At 40.4% G+C, this 27054-nt stretch overlaps 1 protein-coding gene across 5 annotated transcripts in view; it reads right to left on the bottom strand.

The window, feature by feature from the left end:
* CPNE4 (copine 4) overlaps positions 1–27054 on the bottom strand; it is a 595221-nt gene that overhangs the window by 410599 nt on the left and 157568 nt on the right. For all 5 annotated transcript variants that reach the window (XR_014823542.1, XM_021071322.2, XM_021071320.2 and 2 more), the window contains exon 2: positions 4530–4710. Coding sequence is in view for 4 of the 5 variants with exons in the window: in XM_021071322.2 (XP_020926981.1) it covers positions 4530–4710 (181 nt within the window). In the remaining variant the exon portion in view is untranslated. The remainder of the gene's footprint in view (positions 1–4529; positions 4711–27054) is intronic.

Raw genomic sequence — 27054 nt, 5'->3', positions numbered from 1 at the left:
AGTTTGCCAGTCTTCACTAAACATAGAGGGCAGTAAGTGCACTGGTTTATTTTTTTTTTTTTGGTTGTTGTTGTTCTTGTTTGCTTTTTAGGTCTGCACCCATGGCACAAGGAAGTTCCCAGGCTAGGGGTCGAATCAGAGCTGTAGCTGCTGGCCTACACCACAGCCACAGCAACTCAGGATCTGAGCCACATCTGCAACCCACACCACAGCTCATGGCAATGCCAGATTCCAAAGGGCAGGGCTTAAACCTGCATCCTCATGGATACTAGTTGGATTCATTTCCACTGTTCCACAGCAGGAAAGCCCAGGTATGTGGTTTAAACAGGCTGTCAGGCGCTTCTCACTTCATAGAGAACCACACACAGCACTTGGACCAAAAAGTCAGAATTAGCACTAAAATATGCCCTACCTGATGACTGAGTGCATGATTCTCCCAGTCACTGTGAGTTGTGAGAAGGTCTGTGTGCTGGTCAGTGTTCTCTGTGCTATCAAGTATGTTCTAGACTCTTCCCTACAACCTTGCCGACTGGCTTTCATCAGGGTGCGGTCCCTGGAACACGTGGATGGGAGAACTGAGATGCCATCCTGTCCCCGCCTCCCTTTCAGACATTGTTTCCAGCACCACCTGCATCTCCTCTGCTCTCTGGATCTCATCAGATAGGCCCTCTGTCCACAGATTCAGCTTCCACTGGATGGCCTAGCTGTTTGGTTCTGGTACTAACATCTCCTTTGTCCCTCTCCCCCATGGTGTGCTGGTAAATGCCTAACAACGGGCTCTCTGGGTGGGAGAAAAGCCCTGATTTCAAACGTCTGTCAACATCTGTAGTGTTAATACTTACACTCAGGCTTGCAAGATTCCTGGAGATTTAATGATTGACTCTCACAAGCCTCTCTGAGCTGGCTTCTACACATTATCGCTCCACCCTAAGCCAAGAAGCAGCTCCCTGTTGTTAACTCTGGGTTCCCTCATTAGTTTCCCTATTTAGTTTCCCTATTTAGTTCCTCAACATTCCCAACTTCATTGTTACTTGAACTAATTTATTTCTATTAGCCAAATGGCATGGACTCTGTTCTCTCAACTATATCCTAAGTGTATATTCTTAGGACTATAAAATGTACTAGAGAAGTGTTTCTCAAAGTTCCAAAGTATAAATCAGCCACATCACTAAGCATGCTGAAAGTTGGGCTGACATTATTCTTCAAGAGTAAGACTTTCTAGATGAAGGAAGCAATGAATCTGGTTATAACATGGTACAAGTTTCTCTTCTCACCATGCGCTGTTAATAAAACATTTGCAGGCTGGTAGCTACGTGTAGTAACTCTGTAGTATAGCACTTGGGAAAAGCAATTTGGCAAATGTGTCAAAACCCCCAAAGCATCCTATCCTTTGTTTCACTAGTTTTACTTTGACAGAATCTCTCCTAGGAATTCATCCAAAAGGAAGGGAAGAGCTTTGTGAACAAAGATATTCACAGCAGCGTTATTTAAAATAGGGTAGTTTTGTAAGCAATTTCAAAGTGAAAAATATGAAAATGATTAAATCCACTTGATGGGATATTATGCAATTTTAAAAATAATAATCATGAATATTATAGTAATACAGAAGAAATAAATACATATAACAAATTTTATTACTAAGTAATAAAATCAGGAAAAGAAAATTTATATGCCTGATAAATATCATGCAAGAATATGAATGCCAGAAGAAAAAGACTGGGAAAAATGTACAAAGAATTACATAAAGGGGATCTTATGAGATGAACTCCTTTCCTCTAATTTTTGAAGAGTGACTCTTATAATGTAGGCATTCCAGTTAATTTTGTTAAATAAAAAATAAAAGACAACAAAGCCCACCAAAGTCAGGGAGAATATTTAAAAGGAAAAAAAGAAAAAGACCTTACACATTAAGACACCTATGAATGCTGTTTTATTCTTAAAATATAAGCCCTGGACAGGCTGGAAATGAAATGAAGATCCCCATCTGTCATTCATTCCTCCATTCTGGTTATGTTGCCTTCTCGCCTGAAATTTCATCTGCTCGCCAATTTCTACCACAACTACCTTTCAGAGAAGTGGCTTTTATCTCATGTGCTACCTGTGAGGTCTTCTGAGCCATCTTCCTACTATGGAGGGAAGACTTTTCCCCCTAAAGGAGCACCTTTCAGCTCCTTGCAAAGTAATGGGGGGAGGACTGAAGTCTATCCTCTGGCATACAAACCAGGTTATTTGTCCACACTTCCTCTACTTGGCATGGATTCAACCCCTCACCCAAATTTGACTGGGCTTCTGGTTCCCTTAGAGATGATAACAACTACTTCCTCCACTCCACCCTCTATCCATTCCTCACCTGCCATTCACCTGAGACCAGGATTTTTAAAAACATTGCTCACTTAGCAAAAATAAACCCATGGGACCTCATCAAACTGAAAAGCTTTTGCACAGCAAAGGAAACCAAAAAGAAAACAGAAAGACAACTTTCAGAATGGGAGAAAATAGTCTCAAATGATGCAACTGACAAGGGCTTAATCTCTAGAATATATAAACAACTTATACAACTCAACAGCAAAAAAGCCAATCAAGCAATGGAAAAATGGGCAAAAGACCTGAATAGACATTTCTCCAAAGAAGATATACAGATGGCCAGCAAACACATGAAAAAATGCTCAACATCGCTGATTATAAGAGAAATGCAAATCAAAACTACCATGAGATATCACCTCACACCAGTCAGAATGGCCATCATTAATAAGTCCACAAATAACAAGTGCTGGAGGGGCTGTGGAGAAAAGGGAACCCTCCTGCACTGCTGGTGGGAATGTAAACTGGTACAGCCACTATGGAGAACAGTTTGGAGATACCTTAGAAATCTATCCATAGAACTTCCATATGACCCTGCAATCCCACTCTTGGGCATCTATCCGGACAAAGCTCTACTTAAAAGAGACACATGCACCCGCATGTTCATTGCAGCACTATTCACAATAGCCAGGACATGGAAACAACCCAAATGTCCATCGACAGATGATTGGATTCGGAAGAGGTGGTATATATACACAATGGAATACTACTCAGCCATAAAAAAGGATGACATAATGCCATTTGCAGCAACATGGATGGAACTAGAGAATCTCATCCTGAGTGAAATGAGCCAGAAAGACAAAGACAAATACCATATGATATCACTTATAACTGGAATCCAGCACAAATGAACATCTCCTCAGAAAAGAAAATCATGGACTTGGAGAAGAGACTTGTGGTTGCCTGATGGGAGGGGGAGGGAGTGGGAGGGATCGGGAGCTTGGGCTTATCAGACACAACCTAGAATAGATTTACAAGGAGATCCTGCTGAATAGCATTGAGAACTATGTCTAGATACTCGTGTTGCAACAGAAGAAAGGGTGGGGGAAAAAACCGTAATTGCAATGTATACATCTAAGGATAACCTGACCCCCTTGCTGTACAGTGGGAAAATAAAATTAAAAAAAATTAAAGAAAACATTGCTCATTTAGACCAGGTACCCAGAACCAAAAAAGAAAAAAAAAAAAAGAAAACAACAACATAGCCTATTCTTTAAAACCACTCCTCATCCAAACAAACAAAATATAGCTGCAGAATTCAACCTGTAATATTGCCCTTTTTCCAAGATGCTATTAGCAAATGAGGTCCAAGAGAGACCCAGCATCTGATCTCCTGCCTCAAGGGCATAAGTTTATTTCCACTTTTCCCTTCCCTACTCCTGCTACCACATCATCATACATAACCATGACCATGTAAGTACAAAGCCTCTGGTTCTCAACTCATGGAAACAGTAGCCACAAGTAAGCACTGCCATTCACCTGAGATCAGATCTTTACAAATATTGCTCACTTAGACCAGCTACCTAGAACCAAAAAAGAAAACAACAACAACATAGTCTACACTTTAAAACCACTTTTCATCCAAACAAACAAATCCAGCTGCAGAATTCAACCTACAATATTGACACACAAACCAGCAAAGACCACACCAATGGCCATTCTAAGTATAAATTAGCAATGAAGAGCTCAGACCCTGGAGCTTGAGTAGAAGATATGAGATTTTCCGTTTACAGACTAAATGATTCTGGGCAAATCCTAACCTTTCTGTTTCCTCATCTGTCTCTGTTTCCTCATAGGAAACTATGTGACTATTGTGAAGATGAAATTAGTTACTTTACCTAAAGCACTTAGAACACTTCCTGAGATTTGATAAGCATCCAATAAAGTTTAGCTAATATTAAGTTCTTGCTTCAGAAAATAAATGCGTGATGTGCTTCCTGTAAGGCAGTGCCTACTGCCCATCCCCTATGCCTACAAGCACAGAGATTAAGGGCGATGTCAAAAGATCCACCGTGTAAAACGTCACGATGCAAGCACAAATATTATCATATTCATTTCTAGAATCTTAACATCCCACCAAAATAAACCACTTCCAGATGGGAAACACCAAAACATTCCCAAACCACTCCTCCTGCCATACTTCTGTCCACGTCACTGGATATGCCTACCTCGAACCACTGCCCATGGGACTGCATCTTGAGGATGACACAGGGGTCTGGCTTGGAAAGGGCATCTCTGTCGGAAATGCCTTTGCACGCCACACGCAGCTCCACTTTGGTCAGACAGGGGCTGTTGAAGATACCCAGTGTATTGGCAGCCGACTCATAAATGTTGCTCATCTTCTTCATTCTGTTTTAGGGAAGGAAAAGAGGAAAAAAGACATGTCAATCATCACAGTATTTGTCAAAGGAGAAAGCCTTGCATTCACTCTTCAGGAAATTGTTCAATACACAGTTTCAAATACTGAATATATTAATTATCTAGCTTTCCACTCCAGGGTCACAGTTTCAGGGAAACAAACAAAATTAAAAAAAAATAAAAACCTCCAATGAGTGCTAGAGCACTTGGTGAAGAACACTATTTTTATATGATTTACATACATTTGCATAATAAAATTTCTAGTCTGTGAAATAATATTAATGAATTAGTGCAACAGACTGCAAACTGTAATCCAGTTCTATATCAAGTGCACAGCTTCGTTTACAGAGTAATTGGTTAATCAATTTAATCATATTCCAAGTTTTTAAGATTCCTCTCAAATCAGCACAGAGAAGGACATGGGCCTACTAAAAAAACAGTCCAAATTTCCCTTCCCTAATCCTGGCCCTCTTCCTCAAGACGCTATTAGCAAACAAGGTCCAAGAGAGACCCAGTATCTGATCTCCTGCCTCAAGGGCATAAATTTATTTCTACCTTTCCCTACCTTCCTGCTACCACAGCATCATATGTAACCATGACCATGTAAGTACGAAGCCTCTGGTTCTCAACCCATGGAAAGAGTAGCCACAAGTAGGCACTGCAAGCCCCGTTACCATCTTTACATGGTCACCTTTCAGTGACCATGTATTATGGAGGTTCATGGCTACAGGGAATCCCCCAGAGCTTATCAATGCTCTCTTTTCCTGAAGAGGGCTGGACCTGGAAGGGCATCAACACATCCTCTCAGAAGCAAAATCAACAGACTTCTCATGAAATTCTGTTTTTGCATAACCCCTGAGGAGAAATGTGACCCAGCATGGGATTTCCTCACTATAAAATGTGGATAATCTATTCCTCTTCCTCCCCTTCCTCCACAAATGTTCATTGAGTTTCTCCTTGGCACCCTGTACCATATTAAGTTTGAGCACACCAGACCACCTCTTATACACACACACACACACACACACACACAAAAGCTGGTCTCTCCAAACTTAGCAGCTAGCTCCATGCCAAAGCCAACCTTTCAAATCTGATAATGCCCCTCCCTCATGGCAGATGTCACTGGGAATTTTCTCTCCCAATGCTCCATCACAAGGCTCTCTACTCCTGCTCTCCATTCTTCTTCCCCTTCCCTTCTTCTCTCCTTCTTGCAACTTCCTTCCATATTCCAACTCTCTAGTGTCCTATTTATCTAATTATTGTGTACACAGGTTTTTCCCTATTTATGCCAAAAGGAAATTGTAGTGAATGCCAGAAAGTTATGCCCTAGAACAGAAGTGGACAAACTGCCCTTTGTGCCTAGTTTGGCTCACCACCTGCTGTGGTACGTAAAAGTTTGATTGGAACACAGGTATGCTCATGCATGTGTGTGATGCCTTACTCTAACTACAGCATTCGGTGCTTGCGACAGAGGCTGTATGGCCAGCAAAGCCTGAAATACTCTCTGGCCTCTTCAGAATACGTTTCCTAACCTCTTCTATAAAATACCAGGTAAGGGAATTTGCAGTTAGGAGGAGTTAGGATTCTGTTTCGATATGTGTTGTGGGATTAGTTTAAGGGTGATAGTTGCTCTGTATTCTATTGTGACGAATACTAATAGGGACACTGGGACATTTGCTTTTTTACAGGAGAAAGTCCAAGCTCAGAGAGGACTGGCACCTTGCCCATGTCACATAGTTCTTCTAGCAGCAGAGCTGAGACTGGAATGCTAGTTTTCTTTTAGCCCACACTATTTTTGCCATATATAAAGCCTTTGGCTGGAGAATTGCTTGAATCTACCAAGTAATAGTGGATATGATAATATCCTTGATTTATTGCAACCTCCATACAGAATCATTCTATTTTTAAATAACTTTTATTCATATATAGAAAATGTACAAATCATAAATGATTGTTTCCTTTACTTTTACGGATTGTGAACAGAACAATTATTAGAGCAACACAGAAGGCAGAGCAGATACGATCTGCAATTTATAAAAAGGTGAAGGGGAAGAAGGAAAGCACTAGCAGGAAGATGGCTTTGTATCACACCGTGTTGGGAATAATGTTGTGAACTGTCTATCAACGTTTTGATAAGAACTGCGTGTCCTTCAATTGCTGCCTTCCTGAATGCTGCTTTCCTGAAGCATTGACTGGCTCCTTGGATGCACACTGCTTTTCTGTGTTCTGCACGGACTCTGCTATCTCTGGGAAGCATTGCTCTCCTAACCAGCTCTATCCTTTTGGCTCAAAGCCATGTTCGTCCTCCTTTCTGTCTGTCTGTCTATCAGTCTCCCCTCCCCCCCCCATTTCTTTAAGACTACTTTTTAAGAGCAGTTTTAGGTTCACAGCAAAATTGAAAGAATGTTCAGAGATAGCCCATATGACACTTTCCCCCAAACAGGCATATCCTTCTTCATTACATTTGTTATAATCACTGAACCTCCACTGACACATCATCATCACCCCAAGTCCACAGTTTACATCAGGGTTCATTCTTAGGGTTTCCATGGTTTAGAAAAATGCATAATGACATGTATCCTCAATTATAGCACCATACCGAGCAGTTTAACCATCCTAAAAATCCTCTGTTCTCTGCCTATTCATCTCCCCCTAACTCCTGGAAGCCACTGATCTTTTTGCTGTTTCCATAGTTTTGTCTTTTTCAGAATGTCATAGAGTTGGACTCGTACAGTGTGGAGCCTTTTCAGGCTGGTTCCTTTCATCCAGGATCACTGACTCCTTTCTGTAGAACACAAGCTTGGCTAGAGATTGGAACATCTGCTCTAATTCCAAGTCTTGACTGTGGGATGTAATGGAAAAAAGAATGTAAAAGGAAATGCACAGTTCCTTCCAGGGTCAAATCCTGCCTCTTTCACTCACTATATAATGTTGAGCAGGATTCCTAAACTCTCCGTTGTATTATCTACCTTGAAGAGTTGCTCTGAAGGGGAGATGAAATAACATATGTAAAAGGATTAGTGCAATGCCAGGAATACAGTAGATGCTCCCAAAATGGAGTTATTATTACTGAAATCGGACTGCTCTCAAGATTAAATGAATCATTATCCCACGGCCAACAAGAACTCTTAGATTTTCTGCAATTTCTATAGGATCACAGTTTACTTGACCCCTTAAATGCATTTGGTCTTTGCAGCCCACATAGTCTGGGCATAAGACCCGCCACCTAAAAGCACACGGCCGGACGGCTAACCCCTCACATCACTAGTCTGAGGATTCATACACATGAGCACACAACTCTTGCATGTTTGGAAAGCAGATAGTAAAACATAGGAGACAATCTGATCACATAGGAAAAAAACAGTCCAAAGAAATTTAAAACTATTAGGAAAGCCTTTTGAAATATGGATGTATGCCATGACCATGAATGGTATATCATAAACTATACATATATGTAGTACTCTGAGATATTAGTTGGTGGCAAATTTAAATCATTTATAAACAAGTGAACTGGGGGCACATGTTCAGAGACTTTTTTAACCAACAAAAATTTTATAGATCATTCTGTTTTCCTTCTTTTTTTGTCTTTCTCAATGAATTTATTACATTTACAGTTGTACAATGATCATCACAATCCAGTTTTATAATATTTGCATCCCACACAACCAGCAAAAACCCCTACCCACTTTGGAAATCATAAGTTTTCAATGTCTGTGTATCAGTATCTATTCTGCAAAGAAGTTCAGTCTGTCTTTTATTCAGATTCCAAATGTCAGTGACAGCATTTAATGTTGGTGTCTCATTGTATGGCTGACTTCACTTAGCATGATAATTTCTAGGTCCATCATGGTGCTAAAAATGCCGTAATTTCCTTCTTTTTAATGGCCGAGTAATATTCCATTGTGTATATGTACCACTTCTTGATCCACGCCTCTGTTGATGGACATTTAGGCTGTTTCCATGTCTTGGCTATTGCATAGGGTGCTGCAATGAACATTGGAGTACATTGTGTCTTTGTGAGTCATGGTTTTCTCTGGATAGATGCCCAGGAATGGGGTTGCTGGATCCAATGGTAGTTCTATTTTTAGTTTCTGAGGAATCTCCATACTGTTTTCCACAGTGGTTGCACCAACTGACAATCCCACCAACAGTGGAATAGGGTTCCTTTTTCTCCACACCCTCTCCAGCATTTATAATTTGTAGGCTTTTTGATGATGGCCATTCTGGCCGGTGTAAAGTGGTACCTCAGAGTGGTTTTGATTTGCATTTCGCTAATAATGAGTGATGTTGAACATCTTTTCTTGTGTTTTTTGGCCATCTGTATGTCTTCCTGGGAGAACTGTCTGCTTAGATCTTCTGCCCATTTTGTGATGGGGTTATTTATTTTTTTGGTATTGAGCTTCAGGAGGGGTTCATAAAATTTGGACATTAATCCCTTGTCAGTTGATTCACTGGCAAAGATTTTCTCCCATTCTGTGGGTTGATTTGTTTAGGGTTTCCTTTGCTGTGCAGAAACTTTTCAGTTTGATTAAGTCCCTTTTGTTTATTTTTGTTTTTACTGTCAGTACTCTAAGAGGTGGATCTGAGAAGATGTTGCTATTGTTTATGTCAGAGAGTGTTTGGCCTATGTTTTCCTCTAAGAGTTTTATAATTGTCTGGTCTTATATCTAGGTCTTTAATCCATTTTGAGTTTATTTTTGTGTATAGTGTTAGGGAGAGTTCTAATTTCATTCTTTTACACGTAGCTGTCCAGTTTTCCCAGCACCACTTATTGAAGGGGCTGTCTTTTCTCCATTGTATATTCTTGGCTCCTTTGTCATAGATGAGTTGACTGTAGGTGCGTCGGTTGAATTCTGGGCTTTTTATCCTGTTCCACTGATCTGTATTTCTGTCTTTGTGCCAGTACCATGCGGTTTTGATGATTGTTGCTTTGGAGTATAGTCTGAAGGCAGGGAGCCTGATTCCTCCAGATCCGTTTTTCTTTTTCAGGATGGCTTTGGCTCCTCTGGGTCTTTTGTGCTTCCAAACAAACTTTAAAATATTTTGTTCGAGTTCTGTGAAGAACATCCTTGGGAATTTGACAGGGATTGCACTGAATTTGTAGGTTCCCTTGGGTAGTATAGTCATTTTGATAATATTGATTCTTCCAATCCAAGAGCATGGTATGTCTTTCCATCTGTTTTTATCATCTTTGATTTCTTTCATCAGTGTCTTACAGTTTTCAGAGCCCTGGTCTTTTGTCTCGTTAGGTAGGTTTACTTATTTCTTTTAGGCAATGGCAAACACTTGGAGCATTTAGGGATGGGAAAATAGACATGATGAAATAATCAGTCAATAAAACCAATCTACAGCCAATATGATGGCTGCAGTAGTCGAGAAAGTTTGTAATTGTCTAAGGCTGTTATGCTGGTCATTATTTATTCCTCATTTTCCCATTGATTTCCCCTCCTTCTCCTGAATGCCAGCTCATTGTTGGCTAGCTTCTTATTGCTGTGGTCTGAATGTTTGTTTCCACCACAAAATTCATATGTAGAAAACACCTGAAGCTGGTGATATTAGGAGGTGGAGCCTTTGGGAGGTTATGAGATCATGAAGGTGGAACCATCATGAACAGCACTCGTGCTCTTATAAAAGAGATTCCACAGAGCTCCCTCTCTTGCTAGGTAAGGACAAAGAGTGGGAAGAGGGCCCTCATCCATGCCGGCCCTCTAATCTTGGGGTGTCCAGCCTACAGAACTCTGAGCAGTGGCCAAGTCCCTACATGACAAATCCTTCTCCAAGACTTCAACTCTCAATTTGTGCTTTGGGAATATGGTTTCTTCCATTGCTCCTTCAGGCTTACTGTAATAAGGAAGAAACTTTGCATTCTATTACATGTTAATCACTAAAGGAATGTTGCCAATCAGCTTAAATTATACATAACGGCTCATTTCCAGGACCTCTGCCCCCCAAGTCACGAGCATTAAGCTAAAATACCTTTTATCAGCTCACAGGAAATATCCTGACCAGGCCCACCGGTGAATGACTGCAGAGAAGAAGAAATTAACACATCTCTGGAGGCTGACAGGAACCAGAAAATGTGTGATTTAATACCCCCCCCCTTTAGTATAAGAGAAGATGGAATTCTAACTCTGGTAAGACGATACTTTGGGAAATGAATGCACCATCTTCTTGGTCTGCTGGCTTTCCAAATAAAATCATTCTTCCTTTTCCAAACAACTTGTCTCTCAATTTATCAGCCAGTTGTGTGGCAACAAGTACAACCTTGGACTCAGTAATATTCCAGGTCATAACAGTTTCCTGCAAGTCTTTGGGTGACCACCCTAGAAGTAGAGCCTGAAACAAGCATTCAAATGCACCTGATGACTAATTGAGCAGAGGATAGAAAAGAAGTGATGAGAGGAGGTGGTCTCAGCAGGCCCAATTCAATATAGTCCAAAGAAAATCACCAGAGCATGAACTATAATACTAAGATTTATCCCACCTCCAGGAAAGGGGTCTAGTCTCTTACAGCCCCATGTCAGTCAGTCAAGCTAGGGTTGATGGGGGCTTAACGTCTTGGTTTTGGTCTCTTCCTCCATTTACTGAGCAATAAGTGCAGCCTCCAGAAAAAAAGGCAGTCATGAACTTTTCACAGCCAATGCTCAAATCCACTGGGTACTAACTTGATAAAGGGGATCTGGGCAGAATAACAACAAGGTCTATTTCATTACAGTGGTTAGTCTCCTGTAGGTCAGGGACTACTTCTTATACTTGATTGCATCCCCAGTAGTGTTAATCTTGATAATATTTGTAGATTGGTGATGAGAACACCATAAACCCTGACTTTGAAAGGGAGAGAGTATAGGACATGTCTATGCACAAATGAAAACCCTAACCAGATGGACACATTGGGGAAGATGAATTCCTCTGGCTGCCCAGAGGTAGCAGCAGCAGTGACCTTGACTTTGGAGGTCGTGTACAGGACAGTGTAGTCAGACGGTTTGGCCTGGGCCATTCTGAAGCTCACTGCTGAAAGGTGATCACAAAATATGGCTCTGTCAACCAGTGATCAGCGACCTCCAGCCCCAGATATATGGAGTAAACAAGTCATTTCACACTCTGTTAGAGAACAGGATTAATACGGCCAGATTATCAATAGATTGTCCATGGCCTATTTAAATCCTCTTTGTTACCTTCCATACAATACCCTGGTTTTACAGAAACTAATGTCTGCTGAGAATTATTTTAATGAAAGCTGACTTTTAGACAATTTTAGAAGCAAATTATAATTGCCTTTTCACTCAAATAATTTAAGTTATAAAAAACTACCCCTTTAACATATCCACACACTCTAATAGAACAAACTGATCCTGAAACTTAATTAGTTTCTGAATGAGTTGCAAACAATGCCAAGACAATAGAGAGCTCAAGAGGGAACAGAATCAGTTCACAGGGGAAGCAGACATGCAGAGCTTGTCTTAAAGCAATGTTAAGGGTAAGTGTATAATCTCTGTTCTGATGGCTTTGGCATCATTTGGCCTTTTTAAACATCACAGCACATCCAGGGAAGGCTGCTGGGCTGGATGGCTCTATCACACAAAATTTGCATTTCAATTCAAGAAATACCATGGGGCCCTGCTCTGTACCTGGTGCTGCAGTGGTTCCCAGAGGCCCTGAGCAACACATACTCAACTATGGAGAGATCAGGTGCTATTCCCCCAATTTGCCAAGTTTCCTCCTATTCAATGTTCCCTGATCTGCTCCTAGATCAAAAGTAATTCTAGGAGTTCCCATTGTGGCTAAATGGTTCCCATTGTGGCTAAGTGGTGACTAGAATCCATGAGGACATGGGTTTGATACCTGGCCTTGCTCAGTGGGTCAAGGATCTGGTGTTGCTCTGAGCTGTGGTGTAGGTTACAGATGCGGTTAAGATCCCATGTTGCCGTGGCTCTGCACAGGTCAGTGGATACAGTTCTGACTGGAACCCTAGCCTGGGAACCTCCATATGCCACAGGTGCAGCCCTCCCCCCAAAAAAGACAAAAAAAAAAGTAAATCTGCTCTTAGGTGGCAAGCATGATGCTGAACACTATAGTGAGTCAGCCCATTTCCTAAATGTTTACATGCTGGAGCAATACTTCTCAGGTTGTGCATGATCACAAACCACATAAGGAGTCTGTTAAGGTGTGGTTCTTTCTTCAAGGGTGGGGGGTAGGGCCTGAGACTGTGCTCACAGATGTCAGTGATCCTGCTGCCTGTGGACCACACTTTCGGGGTCAACGTGGTTGAATACAAACAAAACATTTGTAAAACAAAGCAAACTGCCCTAGAGGTTGTTCATCTGAGGATCAGACACTTACACATGAGATGCTGGTGATACAGAAGACAAGAGTATGGATTCAGGAACAGAATATTTAGTTTGCTCTGCTGGTCCCTGTGTGTGATGCTGGGTGATGTATTTGAATACTCTGTGCCTCTGTTTTATCATGTGTGAAGTGGGAATAATAATAATAGCTCCTACATTATAGAGTTATCTTGACAATTAAATGAATTAACCCTCATAGAATCCTCAGAAGGATAATGAAAAGGGTTACCATCGTTTCAAAAAATGACCCCACAGGAGTTCCTGGTGGGGCACAGTGGGTTATGAATCCAACTTCAGTGGCTCATGCTGCTACAGAGGCATGCGTTCAATCCACGGCCCAGCACAGTGGTTTAAAGGATCCGGCATTGCTGCAGCAGCAGTTTAGGTGGCAACTACAGCTTCAATTCAATCCATGGTCCAGGAACTTTCATATGCTCTGGGTGTGGCCATTAAAAAGAAAAAAAAACTGACATCAAGCTCTTATACATCTGCCAAGCACTTGACATTCATTCACAAGGAGAATTATTAACAAAATTAGCTCCTCAGGATAATATTATATTAGGTCCTGTCAAGATGCTCGTTTCACAAGAACAGAACTGCTTAGAGAAGTGAAACAATGAAGCAGCCAAGTGTGATAAACAATGCTTTGAACCCCAAACTCTAGGTCTAGAATTTAGGGCTTACACCACTCTGCTCCACTTGCCTCCCTGTGGTATAGCAGCTTAAGACAAGTCTCAACAGAAAAGAGAACCCTCCTATACTATTGATGGAAACATAAATTTGTAAAGGCACTATGGAGAAGAGTATGGACATTCCTAAAAATAACTTAAAAGAGAACCACCACGTGATCCCAGTAATTCCACTCTTGGGCATATAATTGGACAAAGCTATAATTTGAAAAGCTACATTTACACCTATGATAATAGCAGCACTATTCACAATGGCCAAGACGTAGAAGCAACCTAAACATCCATCAACAAAGGAATAAAGAAGATGTAGTATGGAGGATTCAGAGAAGATGATGGAGTAGCAGGATGTGAGGCTCACCTACTAATAAAAACATGTCACAAAACATCTACATATGGAACAATTCACACAGAATATTTGCTAAACGCTGGCAAAAGACCTCAGGATTCTGATAGAGCAAGAAAATCATCAACAAACCAGATAGGACAAGGGCTTAATCTTTAAAATATACAAGCAACATATACAACTCAACAACAAAAAAGCCAACAACCCAATGGAAAAATGAGCAAAAGACCTGAATAGACATTTCTCCAAGGAAGATATACAAATGGCCCACAAGCACATGAAAAAATGCTCAACATCTCTAATTATTAGAGAAATGCAAATCAAAACTACCACGAGATACCACCTCACACCAGTTAGAATGGTGTCATTAATAAGTCCACAAATAACAAATGCTAGAGGGGGTGTGGAGAAAAGGGACCCATCCTGCACTGTTGGTGGGAATGTAAGCTGGTATAACCACTATGAGAAGAGTATGGAGGTACCTTAGAAATCTATACATAGAACTACCATATGACCCAGAAATCCCACTCTTAGGCATACATCTGGGCAAAACATTCCTTGAAAAAGACACATGCATCCGCATGTTCATTGCAGCACTATTCACAATAGCCAAGATATGGAAACAACCCAAATGCCCATCAACAGATGATTGGATTAGGAAGATGTGGTATATAAACACAATGGAATACTATGCAGCCATGAAAAAGAACAAAATAATGCCATTTGCAGCAACATGGATGGAACTAAAGACTCTAATACTGAGTGAAGTAACTCAGAAGGAGAAAGACAAATACCATATGATATCGCTTATATCTGGTGTCTAATATATGGCACCAAGGAACATTGCCACAGAAAAGAAAATCATGGACTTGTGGAATAGACCTGTGGTTGCCAAGAGGGAGGGGAGAGAGTAGGGTGGATAGGGAGCTTGGGGTTAATAGAGGCAACCTATTGCCTTTGAATGGATTAGCAATGAGATCCTGCTGTGTAGCACTGGGAACTATGTCTAGTTACTTATGATGGAGCATGATAATGTGAGGAAAAAAAAATGTATACATGTATATGTAACTGGGTCACCATGCTGTACAGCATAAAAGAAATTGTATTGAGAAAATAAGAATTAAAAAAAAAAAAGAAACCAGTTAGAAAAATAGAAAGAAGAAAAAAAGAAAAAAGAGAAAATGAGAAAGGAAGCAGGGTGGGACCTGAACCCCTAGGAGACAGCTTGAAAGAGGAAAAGCATCTGCACCCTGGGAAATCACCCCATCAGTTAGGAAATTAGTGAGGACAGGGGAGGAACATTAGAGTAATGGAGAAGAACACAGCAATTGGTGTGAAGCAGTTTAAAAGTTGAACAGTCCTCAACAAACAATCAAGGCTAGCACTCTGCACTTCCCAAGCATATGCTGGTAAAGGCAGGGGCTGGGAACCAAAACTTCACCTTTGGAAATCAGACTCAGAGAGAGCCGGGACTACCTACTTTGGAAAAAACTGGAGCTGGCTGCAAGAAAAAAGCCCAATGAGACTACAGTCTAGGGTGATCACATCTGAGGGTATAAGCTGAGAAAACCCAAGGGGCTTGGAGGCCAAGAACCACCATTACAGCTTTTACCCTGCACTTGCTCTCAGGCTGCAGGACACCATACGCTCCAGCTCCAGTAGCCACTGGGGAGCAGCTGCGGACAGCAACAGCTGGGGAGAAACCCCAGCCCTTAGGGCTACAAAGAATGCTGAGCAGCAGAGCAGGTAGAGTAACCACGGGAAGAGCACAAGCTTAGGCAGCTACAGAGAGCACTCCAGCAAGCAAGTAGCCTGGCAGGGAAGTGACCACCAGGACAGCACACATCTGCGGCTACAGAGACTGCCTTTCAGCAACAGCTAGAGAGTAGTCCCCACAGTTGGGGCTGCAGAGAGGGCTCCCAGGAGTGGACAAAAATAGTAAGTGACCATGGAAAGAGTGACTGCACCTGCACCTACAGAGAGCAGTCCTGAAAGCCTACCCAGCAAAGGGTAGGTACCAGAGAAGCAGATGCTAGCTTTATCAGCTACAGGAAATGGCCCTGAGAGCTACCTGGTATCAGGTGGGTACACAGATCCACTGCTGCCCATGTTGACTGTAAGAGCAGTCCGAGAACTGTGACCACTGCAGTGGTAATGGATGCCATCCCCAGCAGCCACATGCCCCAAGAGAGGTAGGGTGATATGGCTGTTCCAGTCATGTGATCTGGGTACATGTGAGCCACAATCACCATGGAGAACTCTAGCACTGGCCACCAGCTGCTGCATCTCTACAACTATTGTCAAGAGAACCACAAACATAAAAAGTTAGACAATAGACGAACAAAGAAATAGCTTTCAGAGAAAGGAACAAAACAGAAACACACACAAACAACTAAATGATGAGGAGATAGAAAATCTATATGAAAAAGTACTCAGGGTGACAATAGTAAAGATGATCCAAGATATTAGAAAAAGAATAGAGGCACAGGCTGAGAAGTTACAAGAAATGTTTAACAAAGAGCTAGAAGACTTAAAAACGAAGCAAACTAAGATGAACTGCATAATATCTAAAGTAAAAAAAATACACTCGAAGGATAGCAGGATAATGGAGGCAGAAGAACAAAGAAGTGAGGTTGAAGAAAGAGAGGTGGAAATCACTGTCACAGAAAATAATAAAGAAAAAAGAATTTAAAAAACTGAGGAGAGTCAGAGACCACTGGGACAACAATAAACATACCAATATTTGCATCATAGGGTTTTCAGAAGAAAAAGAGAAAGGGCCAGAGAAAATATCTGAAGAGATTATAGCTGAAAACTTCCCTAATATGGGATAGGAAACACTCAATTTGAGGAAGCACAGAGAATCCCAATCAGGATAAACCCAAGGCAAATCAAAGCAAGATACATACTAATCAAAATGACAAAAATTAAATAAAGGAAAAATATTAAAAGCCACAAGGGAAAAGCAAAAAAAAATTACATACAAGGGAATCTCCCAAAAGATCATAGCAGATTTTTCATCAGAAACTATGCAAGTCGGAAGGGAGTAGAAAGACATATTTAAGGTGACAAAGGAGAGGAACCTAGAACCAAGAATACACTATCCATCAAGACTCTCATTCAGACTTGATGGAGAGATCAAAAGCTTTTCAGACAAGCAAAAACTAAGAATTCAGCACCTCCAAATAAACTCTACAACAACTATTAAGGAACTTCTCTAAGTAAAAAAGGCCACAATTAGAAGCAAGAAAATTACAAGGACAAAGCTCACTGGTAAAGGCAAAGATAAGATAAAAGTAGGAAATCACCCAATAAGAAACATAACATCAAAAACAGCAAGCATGAGGAGAGGACAAATGGAAAATGCTTTTAAAATTAAGAAACCAACAACCAAAAAAATACAACCTATAAAGATTGCTATATCAAAATCTAATGGGAACCACAAACCAAAAAACTACAACAGACACACAAGAAAAAGCCAACCAGGGCTAACTAAGATGGCAGGAGGAGTAAGCGGTCCTACTCACCCTCTCCCACAAACACATCAAAAAAGACATCTACATGTAAAACAACTTGCAGAAAACATCAACCGGAAGCTGGCAGAAGAACTTAAACCTGCAAAAAGGGTAAGAAACTCTTGACAAAACTGTGTAGAACAAAAAAAAAAAAAAAGAAAAAGAAAGAGAGAAAAGGAATCAGGATGGCACTGGCATTCCAGAGAGGGAACTGTGAAGGAGAAAAGGAACCCACATCCTGGGAAGCCACCTAACCAAAGGAGAGATCACCCGAGCCAGAGGGAACACAAAGTCACTGAGAAAAGTGCAGAAGCTGGACTGAGGAGGGCAAAGCAGAGTGAGAGCCACACAGATCATCTGAATCACTAGCCCAGACATAACAGGCTGAGATGCTCGGGGTGGGGGCTAGGCACTGAGACTAAGAGTCTGGAGGTCAGTTCCTGGGAGAGGGCTGGGGTTGGTGGTGTGGAGACAGCCTAAGGGGATGAGGAGCAGTGCGCCACGGGCGGGGGAGCAGTTTGGTACAGGCTGGGGAGGGGAACACGACAGCAGAGGGAACGCGGGAGAAGGTCCAGACCCACAGGAGAGGCAAGGCACCATCACTGGGGAGAGCGAGAGGAAGAGGGGAGGACCACCATAAGAAACTCCTTGCTCCCAAGTGTTCATGTGTGCCTGTGGGCTTGCAGAGGGTCTGGCAGTTCTGGCACTGACTGCCCCGGGCAAGAAGGAGCTTCCTAGTCTGCGGAGAACCAGACAGCTCTGGTGCAGGCTGCCCACAGCATGAAGCCACTTGCTAGTCCACGGCGGACTGGGCATCTCTGGCACAGACTACCCATAGCGTGAAGCTGCTTGCTAGTCCGCAGAGGACTAGGCATCTCTCGATAGGCTGCCCACAGCATGTAGTCCCTTGCTAGTCTTTGGGATCCCAGAGGGCTCTGACTAAGACCGTGCATGGTGAGAAGTCTCTTGCTTGTATATGAGGAATTGGGTGCTTCTTGTGCAGGCTACCCATGGCCAGGCACCTCTAGCGTGGGCTAAGGGTATCAGGGACCTAAGTGCAACACAATACCTACCAAGCACCATATGCTGCTGCTCTCACTCCCCTGGGAACACATCCACCCTGTTGCTGCCACTGAAATGCTGTGGGTGGCGCCCAGACACTTGGACACTATCCCTTCCCAAGACCATACAACTAGGAGCAGGGGCAGAGCACCTCCTTCGTGGTCTAACTGGGACAGGGGGGTTCTTGCATGGCCTGCAGGTAGTGGGTGCAAACCACCACAGTTATCCCTGACTCCAGAGGTGGGTGTGTCCCACAGCCACGGGGGATATCTGAACAAAAATCACTTGCAGCCCCAACCAAATCAGAGGGCACCACAGAGAAGGAAATAATAACAGAACACCACCAGTTATGGAACTCACTCCCCTGGAAGAACACCCACCTTGCTGCTGCCAGTGCCAAATACTCTGGGCAGCACCCAGATGCTTGATTACTGTCCCTTCCCAGAATCCTACAACTAAGAGCAACTTGTACAGCACATCCTGGGAAGCATCGGGGGGAGTTGAACATGATGAGATGCTTCTTGCATGGTTTACAGGAGGATGGAGCAAACTACCGCAGTTCTCTCTGGCTTCAAAGGTGGGAGTGGCCTGGCACTACTGGGGATCTATGAATAGGCATCACCTGCAACCCCAATCACCTCAAGGGCACCACAGAGGAGGACATTGTGAACTCAATGTCTGTCAGCAATTAGGCTAAATATCAAGGAATTAAGCTGACAGAGACAGTAAGGCAGATAACCTTAGAAAGGAACTAGAAAATAAAAGGAGACAAAAAAGATAGAAAACTCATTTGCAGAGATGCAAACTGGGCTAAAGGCAATAAATAGCAGATTGAATAAAGCAGAGAAATGAACCAGTGATATCAAAGATAGATTGGAAATCACCTAATCAGGGCAGCAGACAGAAAACAAAACGAAAAAACATGAAAGCAATAAAATAGATTTATGGCAAAATATTAAGCAGGCCAATCTACACAGGATAGGAATTCCAGAAGGAGAAGAAAAAGAAAAGGTGATTGAAAATACATTTGAAGAAATTATTGCTGAAAATTTTCCAAATCTAAAGAAAAGAGATAACAAGATAGAGGAGGCGCAGAGAGCCCAAAACAAGTTGAACTCAAACAGGCTCATGCGAAGGCATATTATAATAAAAGTAGCAAAAGTTAAAGACAAGGAGAGGGAGTTCCCGTCGTGGCGCAGTGGTTAACGAATCCGACTAGGAACCATGAGGTTGCGGGTTCGGTCCCTGCCCTTGCTCAGTGGGTTAATGATCCGGCGTTGCCGTGAGCTGTGGTGTAGGTTGCAGACGCGGCTCGGATCCCGCGTTGCTGTGGCTCTGGCGTAGGCTGGTGGCTACAGCTTCAATTAGACCCCTAGCCTGGGAACCTCCATATGCCGCGGGAGCGGCCCAAGAAATAGCAACAACAACAACAACAAAAGACAAAAAGACAAAAAGACAAAAAGACAAAAAAAAAAAAAAAAAAGACAAGGAGAGGATCCTAAAGGCAGCAAGAAAAAAGTAAGGCGTTAATTATACGGGAAACCACATAAGGCTATCAGCTGATCTCCCTACAGAAACACTACAGAACAGAAGGGAGCAGCAAGGTATATTTAAAGTGCAGAAAGGAAAAAAGTTGCAACCTAGAATATTCTACCCAGAAAGAATATCATTTAAAATAGAAGGGGAATAAAGAATTTCTTGAACAAACAAAAGGTAAAAGAGTACAGAAATACTAAACCCTTTCTAAAAGAAATTCTGAAAGGGCTCCTTGAAATAATAAATAAATAAATAAATAAATAAATAAATAAAAGAAACAGAATGGAGGAAACCACAGTTGGAAAGCAATCATTTAAATAAGCCAGAATACAGATCTGAACATAAAGAGGTTAAAAAAAAAATTTTTAAGACATCAAAATCGGAGAACATGGGGAGGGAAAATAAGAAAATATAGATTCTTTTTTAATTCAGAAGAAAATTTAATGATGTATTTGAGCCTATATGGCTAGCAGGCTAAAGCAAGCAGATATAAGAAGGTGTTAATGTACTTAAAAAACAGAGCAACCACAAATCAAAACCGAACATCACATTCACAAAAACTGAAAAGAAAAGTACTCAGGCAGAAAATAATTGGAGACCATCCAAACAAAAAAAGAGAAAGGAAGAAAAGGGAAACACAGAAACAACAGGAAAACAAGATTTAAAATGGCAATAAATACACATCTATCAATAATCACCTCAACTGTCAATGGATGAATGCTCCAATCAAAAGACACAGAGTGACAGATAGGATAAAAAAGCAAAAACCTTCAATCTATTGTCTACAAGATTGTCATCTTTGATTTCTTTCATCAGTGTCTTGTACTTTTCAGAGTACAGGTCTTTTGTCTCTTTAGGTAGGTTTACTACTAGGTATTTTATTTTTTGGATGCAATGGTAAACACGATGGTTTCCCTAATTTCTCTTTCTGATCTTTTATTGTTAGTGTGTAGAAATGTAAGCAATTTCCGTGTATTAATATTGTATCTTGCTACTTTGCCAAATTTATTGATGAGCTCTAACAGTTTTCTGGTAGGGTCGATAGGATTCTCTAGGTATAGTTACGTCCATCGACAGAGGAGTGGATAACTAACCTATAACAAAAGAAACAAGAATATATAAAGCTTGTTTAATAAGTGGTGCTGGGAAAACTGGACAGCCACATGGAAAAGAATGAAATTAGAACACTCCCTAACACCATACACAAAAATAAACTCAAAATGGATTAAAGACCTAGATATAAGACCAGACACTATTAAACTCTTAGAGGAAAACATAGGCCAAACACTCTCTGACATAAACGACAGCAACATCTTCTCAGATCCACCTCTTAGAGCATGGACAATAAAAACAAAAATAAACAAATGGGACCTAATCAAACTGAAAAGTTTCTGCACAGCAAAGGAAACCCTAAACAAATCGAAAAAACAACCCACAGAATGGGAGAAAATCTTTGTAAGTGATTCAACTGACGAGGGATTAATCCCCCAAATTTATAAACACCTTCTGCAGCTGCATACCAAAAAATCAAAAAACCCCATCAAAAAATGAACAGAAGATCTAAATGGACACTTCTCCAAAGAAGACATACAGATAGCCAAAAAACACAAGAAAAGTTGTTCAACATCACTCATTATTAGAGAAATGCAAATCAAAACCACTCTGAGGTACCACCTCACACAAGCCAGAATGGCCATCATCAAAAAGTCTACAAACAAAAAGTACTGGAGAGAGTGTGGGAAAAGAAAAAAACTATTACACTGTTGGTGGGATTGTCAGTTGGTGCAACCACTGTGGAAAACAGTATGGAGATTCCTCAGAAACTAAAAATAGAACTACCATTAGATCCAGCAACCCCATTCCTGGGCATCTATCCAGAGAAAACCATGACTCCAAAAGACACATGTACTCCAATGTTCTTTGCAGAAATATTTTCAATAGCCAAGACATAGAAACAACCTAAATGTCCATCGCTAGAGGAATGGATCAAGAAGAAGTGGTACATATACACAATGGAATATTACTCAGCCATTAAAAGGAAAAAATAACGGCATTTTTAGCAACATGATGGACCTAGAAATTATCATGCTAAGTGAAGTCAGCCATACAATGAGACACCAACATCAAATGCTTTCACTGGCATGTGGAATCTGAAAAAAGGACTGACTGAACTTCTTTGCAGAACAGATGCTGACTCACAGACATTGAAAAACTCATGGTCTCTGGAGGAGACAGTTTGGGGGATGGGGGGATGTGCTTGGGTTGTGGGATGGAAACCCTGTGAAATTGGATTGTTATGATCATTATACAACTACAGATGTGATAAATTCATTTGAGTAATAAAAAAAGGTAAAAATAAATAAATAAAATAAAAATAAAGATGTGGTACACATACACAATGGAATATTACTCAGCCATTAAAAGGAAAAAAATAATGGCATTTTTAGCAACATGGATGGACCTAGAAATTATCATGCTAAGTGAAGGTAGTCAGACAATGAGACATGAACATCTAATGCTATCACTTACCTGTGGAATCTGAAAAAAGGACACAATGAACATCTTTGCACAACAGACACTGACTCATAGACTTTGAAAAACTTACGGTTTCCCATGGAGAGAGGTTGAGGGGTGGGGAGATGCACTGGGGGTTTGGGATGGAAATGTTATAAAATTGTGTTGTGATGATTACTGTACAACTATAAATATAATAACTTCATTGAGTAATATTTTAAAAAAAAGAGAAGACGTCATCAAAGTACTGAAAGACAACATAGGCAAAACATTCTCTTACATCAACCTTACAAACATTTTCTCAGGTTGGTGTCCCAAAACAGCAGAAATAAAAGCAAAAATAAACCAATGGGACCTAATCAAACTGGCAAGCTTTTGCACAGCAAAGGAAACCAAAAAGAAACCAAAAAGACAAATTTCAGAATGGGAGAAAATAGTGTCAATTGATGCAACTGACAAGGGATTAATCTCTAAAATATACAAGCAACTTACACAACTCAGCAGCAAAAAAGCCAACAGCCCAATGGAAAAATGGGCAAAAGACCTGACTAGACCATTCTCCAAGGAAGATATACAAATGGCCAACAAGCACATGAAAAAATGCTCAACATATCTGATTATGAGAGAAACGCAAATCCAAACTACTGTGAGGTTCCACTTCACACCAGTCAGAATGGCCATCGTTAATAAGTCCACAAATAACAAATGTGGAGAGGGTGTGGAGAAAAGAGACCCCTCCTGCACTGTTGGTGGGAATGTTAGCTGGTACACCCACTATGGAGAACAGTATGCATGTTACTCAGCAAACTATACAATATGGCCCAGAAATCCCACTCTTGAGCATATATCCAGAAGAAACTTTCCTTGAAAAAGACACATGCACCTGCATGTTCACTGCAGCACTATTCACAATAGACAAGATATGGAAATGAACCAAATATCCATCAACAGATGATTGGATTAGGAAGTGGTATATAAACACAATGGAATACTACTCAGCCATAAAGAGAATACAATAATGCCATTTGAAGCAACACAAAATGGAACTAGAGACTCTCATACTGAGTGAAGTGAGTCAGAAAGAGAAAGACAAATACCATATGATATCACTTATAACTGGAATCTAATATACAGCACAAACGAACCTTTCCACGGAAAATAAAATCATGGACTTGGAGATAACTTTTGTGGTTGCCAAGGGGAAGGTGGAGGGAGTGGGATGGACTGGAAGTCTGGGATTAATAGATGCAGACTGTGGCCTTTGCAACAGATGGGCAATGAGAGTCTGATGTAAAGCCCTGGTAAATAACTATGTCTAAGCAGGTCAAACGCTGTACTGTAATAAATTGGCAGAACACTGTATGTGTAAGCAGGTCAAATGCTGTACAGTAAAAAACTGACAGAACCCTGTAAACCAGCAATAACAAAAAAAATTTTTAAGAAAAAATCAAACACTGTATATTTTGCAGAAAATAAACTATATGTATAAGAATGGGAGAAAATAGAAAGGATTAATACTAAATGTTAACTATATTTATAACTAGGAGTGTGGTTTCAATTCTCCTCATTATCTCTTTTTATATTTCCCAAATTGTGACATAATGAATTTATATTAGTTTTTAATTGGAGGGAGGACTTAGCAAGTGTAATAAGAAATAAAGATATCAAGAAAGAAAAAAAAAGCAAACCAAACATAAACAGTGAAGTTAGTCAGCAAATCACAAGAGAAGACAACAAAAGAAGGGGTGGGAAAAACCTAAAATAATTGAGAAAAATGGCAATAAGTACTTTTTATCCATAATTACATTGAATATAAATGGATTAAATGCTCCACAAAAGACATGGTCTGGCTGAATAGATACAAAAACAAGACCCATGTATAGTGTGTTTACAAGAGACCCGCTTCAGAACTAAAGACACATACAGATTGAAATCCAGGTGATGTAAAAATATATTACATGCACATGGAAATCAAAGGAAGGTGGGAGTAGCAATACTCACAGTAGACAAAATATATTCTAAAATAAAGAAGGTCACAAGAGACAAACAAAGACACTACCTAATGATCAAAGGATCAATCCAAGAAGAAGATATAACAATAAATATGCACCCAACATAGAAGCACCATAATATACAAAGCAATTTCTTACAGCCATAAAAGGAGAAATTGACAGTAATAGAATAATAGTGGGGGACTTTAACACCCCACTTACATAAGTGGACAGAGAATCCAGATAGAAAATCAACAAGGAAACACAGGCCTTAAATGACATACTAGACTAGATAGATGTAACTGGTATTTATAGAACATCCCATCCCAAAGCAGCAGAACACACATTCTTCTTAAGTGCAGATGGGACATTCTCCAGGAGATATCACATCTTGGCCACAGGTCAAGCCTTGGTAAATTTAAAGAAAAACTGAAATTATTTCAACACTTTCTCTGACCACAACGCTATGAGACTAGCAATCAACCACGAAAAAAAAAAAAAAAAGGCAGCAAAAAACACAAACTCCTAGAAGCTACATTACATGCTACTAAGCACCCAATGGATCAATGAAGAAATCAAAATATTCTTGGAAAAATGACAACAAAGATAAAACTATCCAAAAGCTATGGGACACAGCAAAAGCAGTTCTGAGAGGGAAGTTTATATCAATACAACCTTATCTAGGAATCTAGAAATATCTAAAATAAACGACCTAACCGTACACCTAAAACAAGTAGAGAAGGAAGACCAAAGCCTGAAATTAATAGAAGAAAAGAAATTATAAAGATCAGAATAGAGGAGTTCCCGTCGTGGCTCAGTGGTTACCGAATCCGACTGGGAACGATGAGGTTGTGGGTTCGATCCTGGCCTTGCTCAGTGGGTTAAGGATCCGGCGTTGCCATGAGCTGTGGTGTAGGTTGAAGACACCGCATGGATCCTGCGTTGCTGTGACACTGGCATAGGCTGGTGGCTACAGCTCAGATTTGACCCCTAGCCTGGGAACTTCCATGTCTCATGGGAGCAGCCCTAGAAATGGCAAGAAGACCAAAAAAAAAAAAAAAAAAAGATCAGAGTAGAAATAAATGAAATATGAAGAAACAGAAGAGAATACCAATGAAATCAAAAGCTGGTATTTGAAAAGATCAACAAAATTCATAATCCTTTAGCCAGACTCATCAATAAAAAAGGGAGAACATGCAAATCAATAAAATTAGAAATGATAAAAGAGAAGTTGAAACTGACACCACAGAAATACAAAGGATCATGAGTGTACTATAAGCAACTACATACCAATAAAATGGGCAACCTGGAAGAAATGGACAGATTCTGACAAAGATACATCTTCCAAGCCTGAACCAGGAAGAAATAGAAAATATGAGTAGAGCAGTACTAAAATTCAAAATGTGATTTAAAAGTTACCAAAAATCAAAAGTCCAGGACTGAATGGCTTCATAGGTGAATTCTATTACACATTTATAAAAGAGTTTACACCTATTCTATTGATGCTATTCCAAAAAATTATATAGGAAGGAACATTTCCAAGCTCCTTCTATGAGGGCACCATTATCCTGATACCAAATGAGACAAATATAGCAACAACAACAACAACAAAAAGAAAAATTACAGGCCAATATCACTGATGAATGAAGATGTAAAAAAACTCAACAAAAATATGAGCAGACTGAATCCAACTATATATTAAAAGGATCATACACCATGATCAAGTTTGGGTTTATCCCAGAGATGCAAGGATTAGTCAATATCCACAATCAATCAGTGTAATACACCACTTCAACAAACCGAAGAATAAAAATTATATTAACATTTCAAAAGATACAGAAAAAGCCTTTGACAAAACTCCAATTTCTCATCAAAATTCTCTGTAAAGTGGGAATAGAGGAAACATACCTCAACATGATAGAGGCCATATATGATAAACACACAACTAACATCATTCCCAATGACGAAAAACTGAAAGCATTTCCTCTAAGATCATGAAAAGGCAATGATGTCCACTATCACCCCTGTTGTTCAACATAGTTTTGGAAATCCTAGCCATGGCAATCTCAGAAGAAAAAAAAATAAAGGGAATCCAAACTGGAAAAGAAAAATTAAAACAATCACTGTTTGCAAATGACATAATAATATGCCCTTAAACTCCTAAAACCGTACCAGAAAACTCTTAAAGCTCATCAATGAATTCGGTAACATTGTGGAATACAAAAATAATACAAAGAAATCAACTGCATTTCTATATACTAACAATGAAATATCAGAAAAAGAGATTATGGACACAATAACATTTACCTCACATCAAAAAATACAATTCCTAGGAATAAA

Source organism: Sus scrofa, chromosome 13 (assembly GCF_054392235.1).
Source record: "Sus scrofa isolate SSC_HxYL_T2T_F1_AM1 chromosome 13, Sscrofa_HxYL_maternal_Yorkshire_Landrace_v2.0, whole genome shotgun sequence".
Classification (NCBI taxonomy): domain Eukaryota; kingdom Metazoa; phylum Chordata; class Mammalia; order Artiodactyla; family Suidae; genus Sus; species Sus scrofa.
The sequence above is the reverse complement of the archived record's forward strand: the minus strand, read 5'-3'. Positions and strand labels throughout refer to the sequence as shown.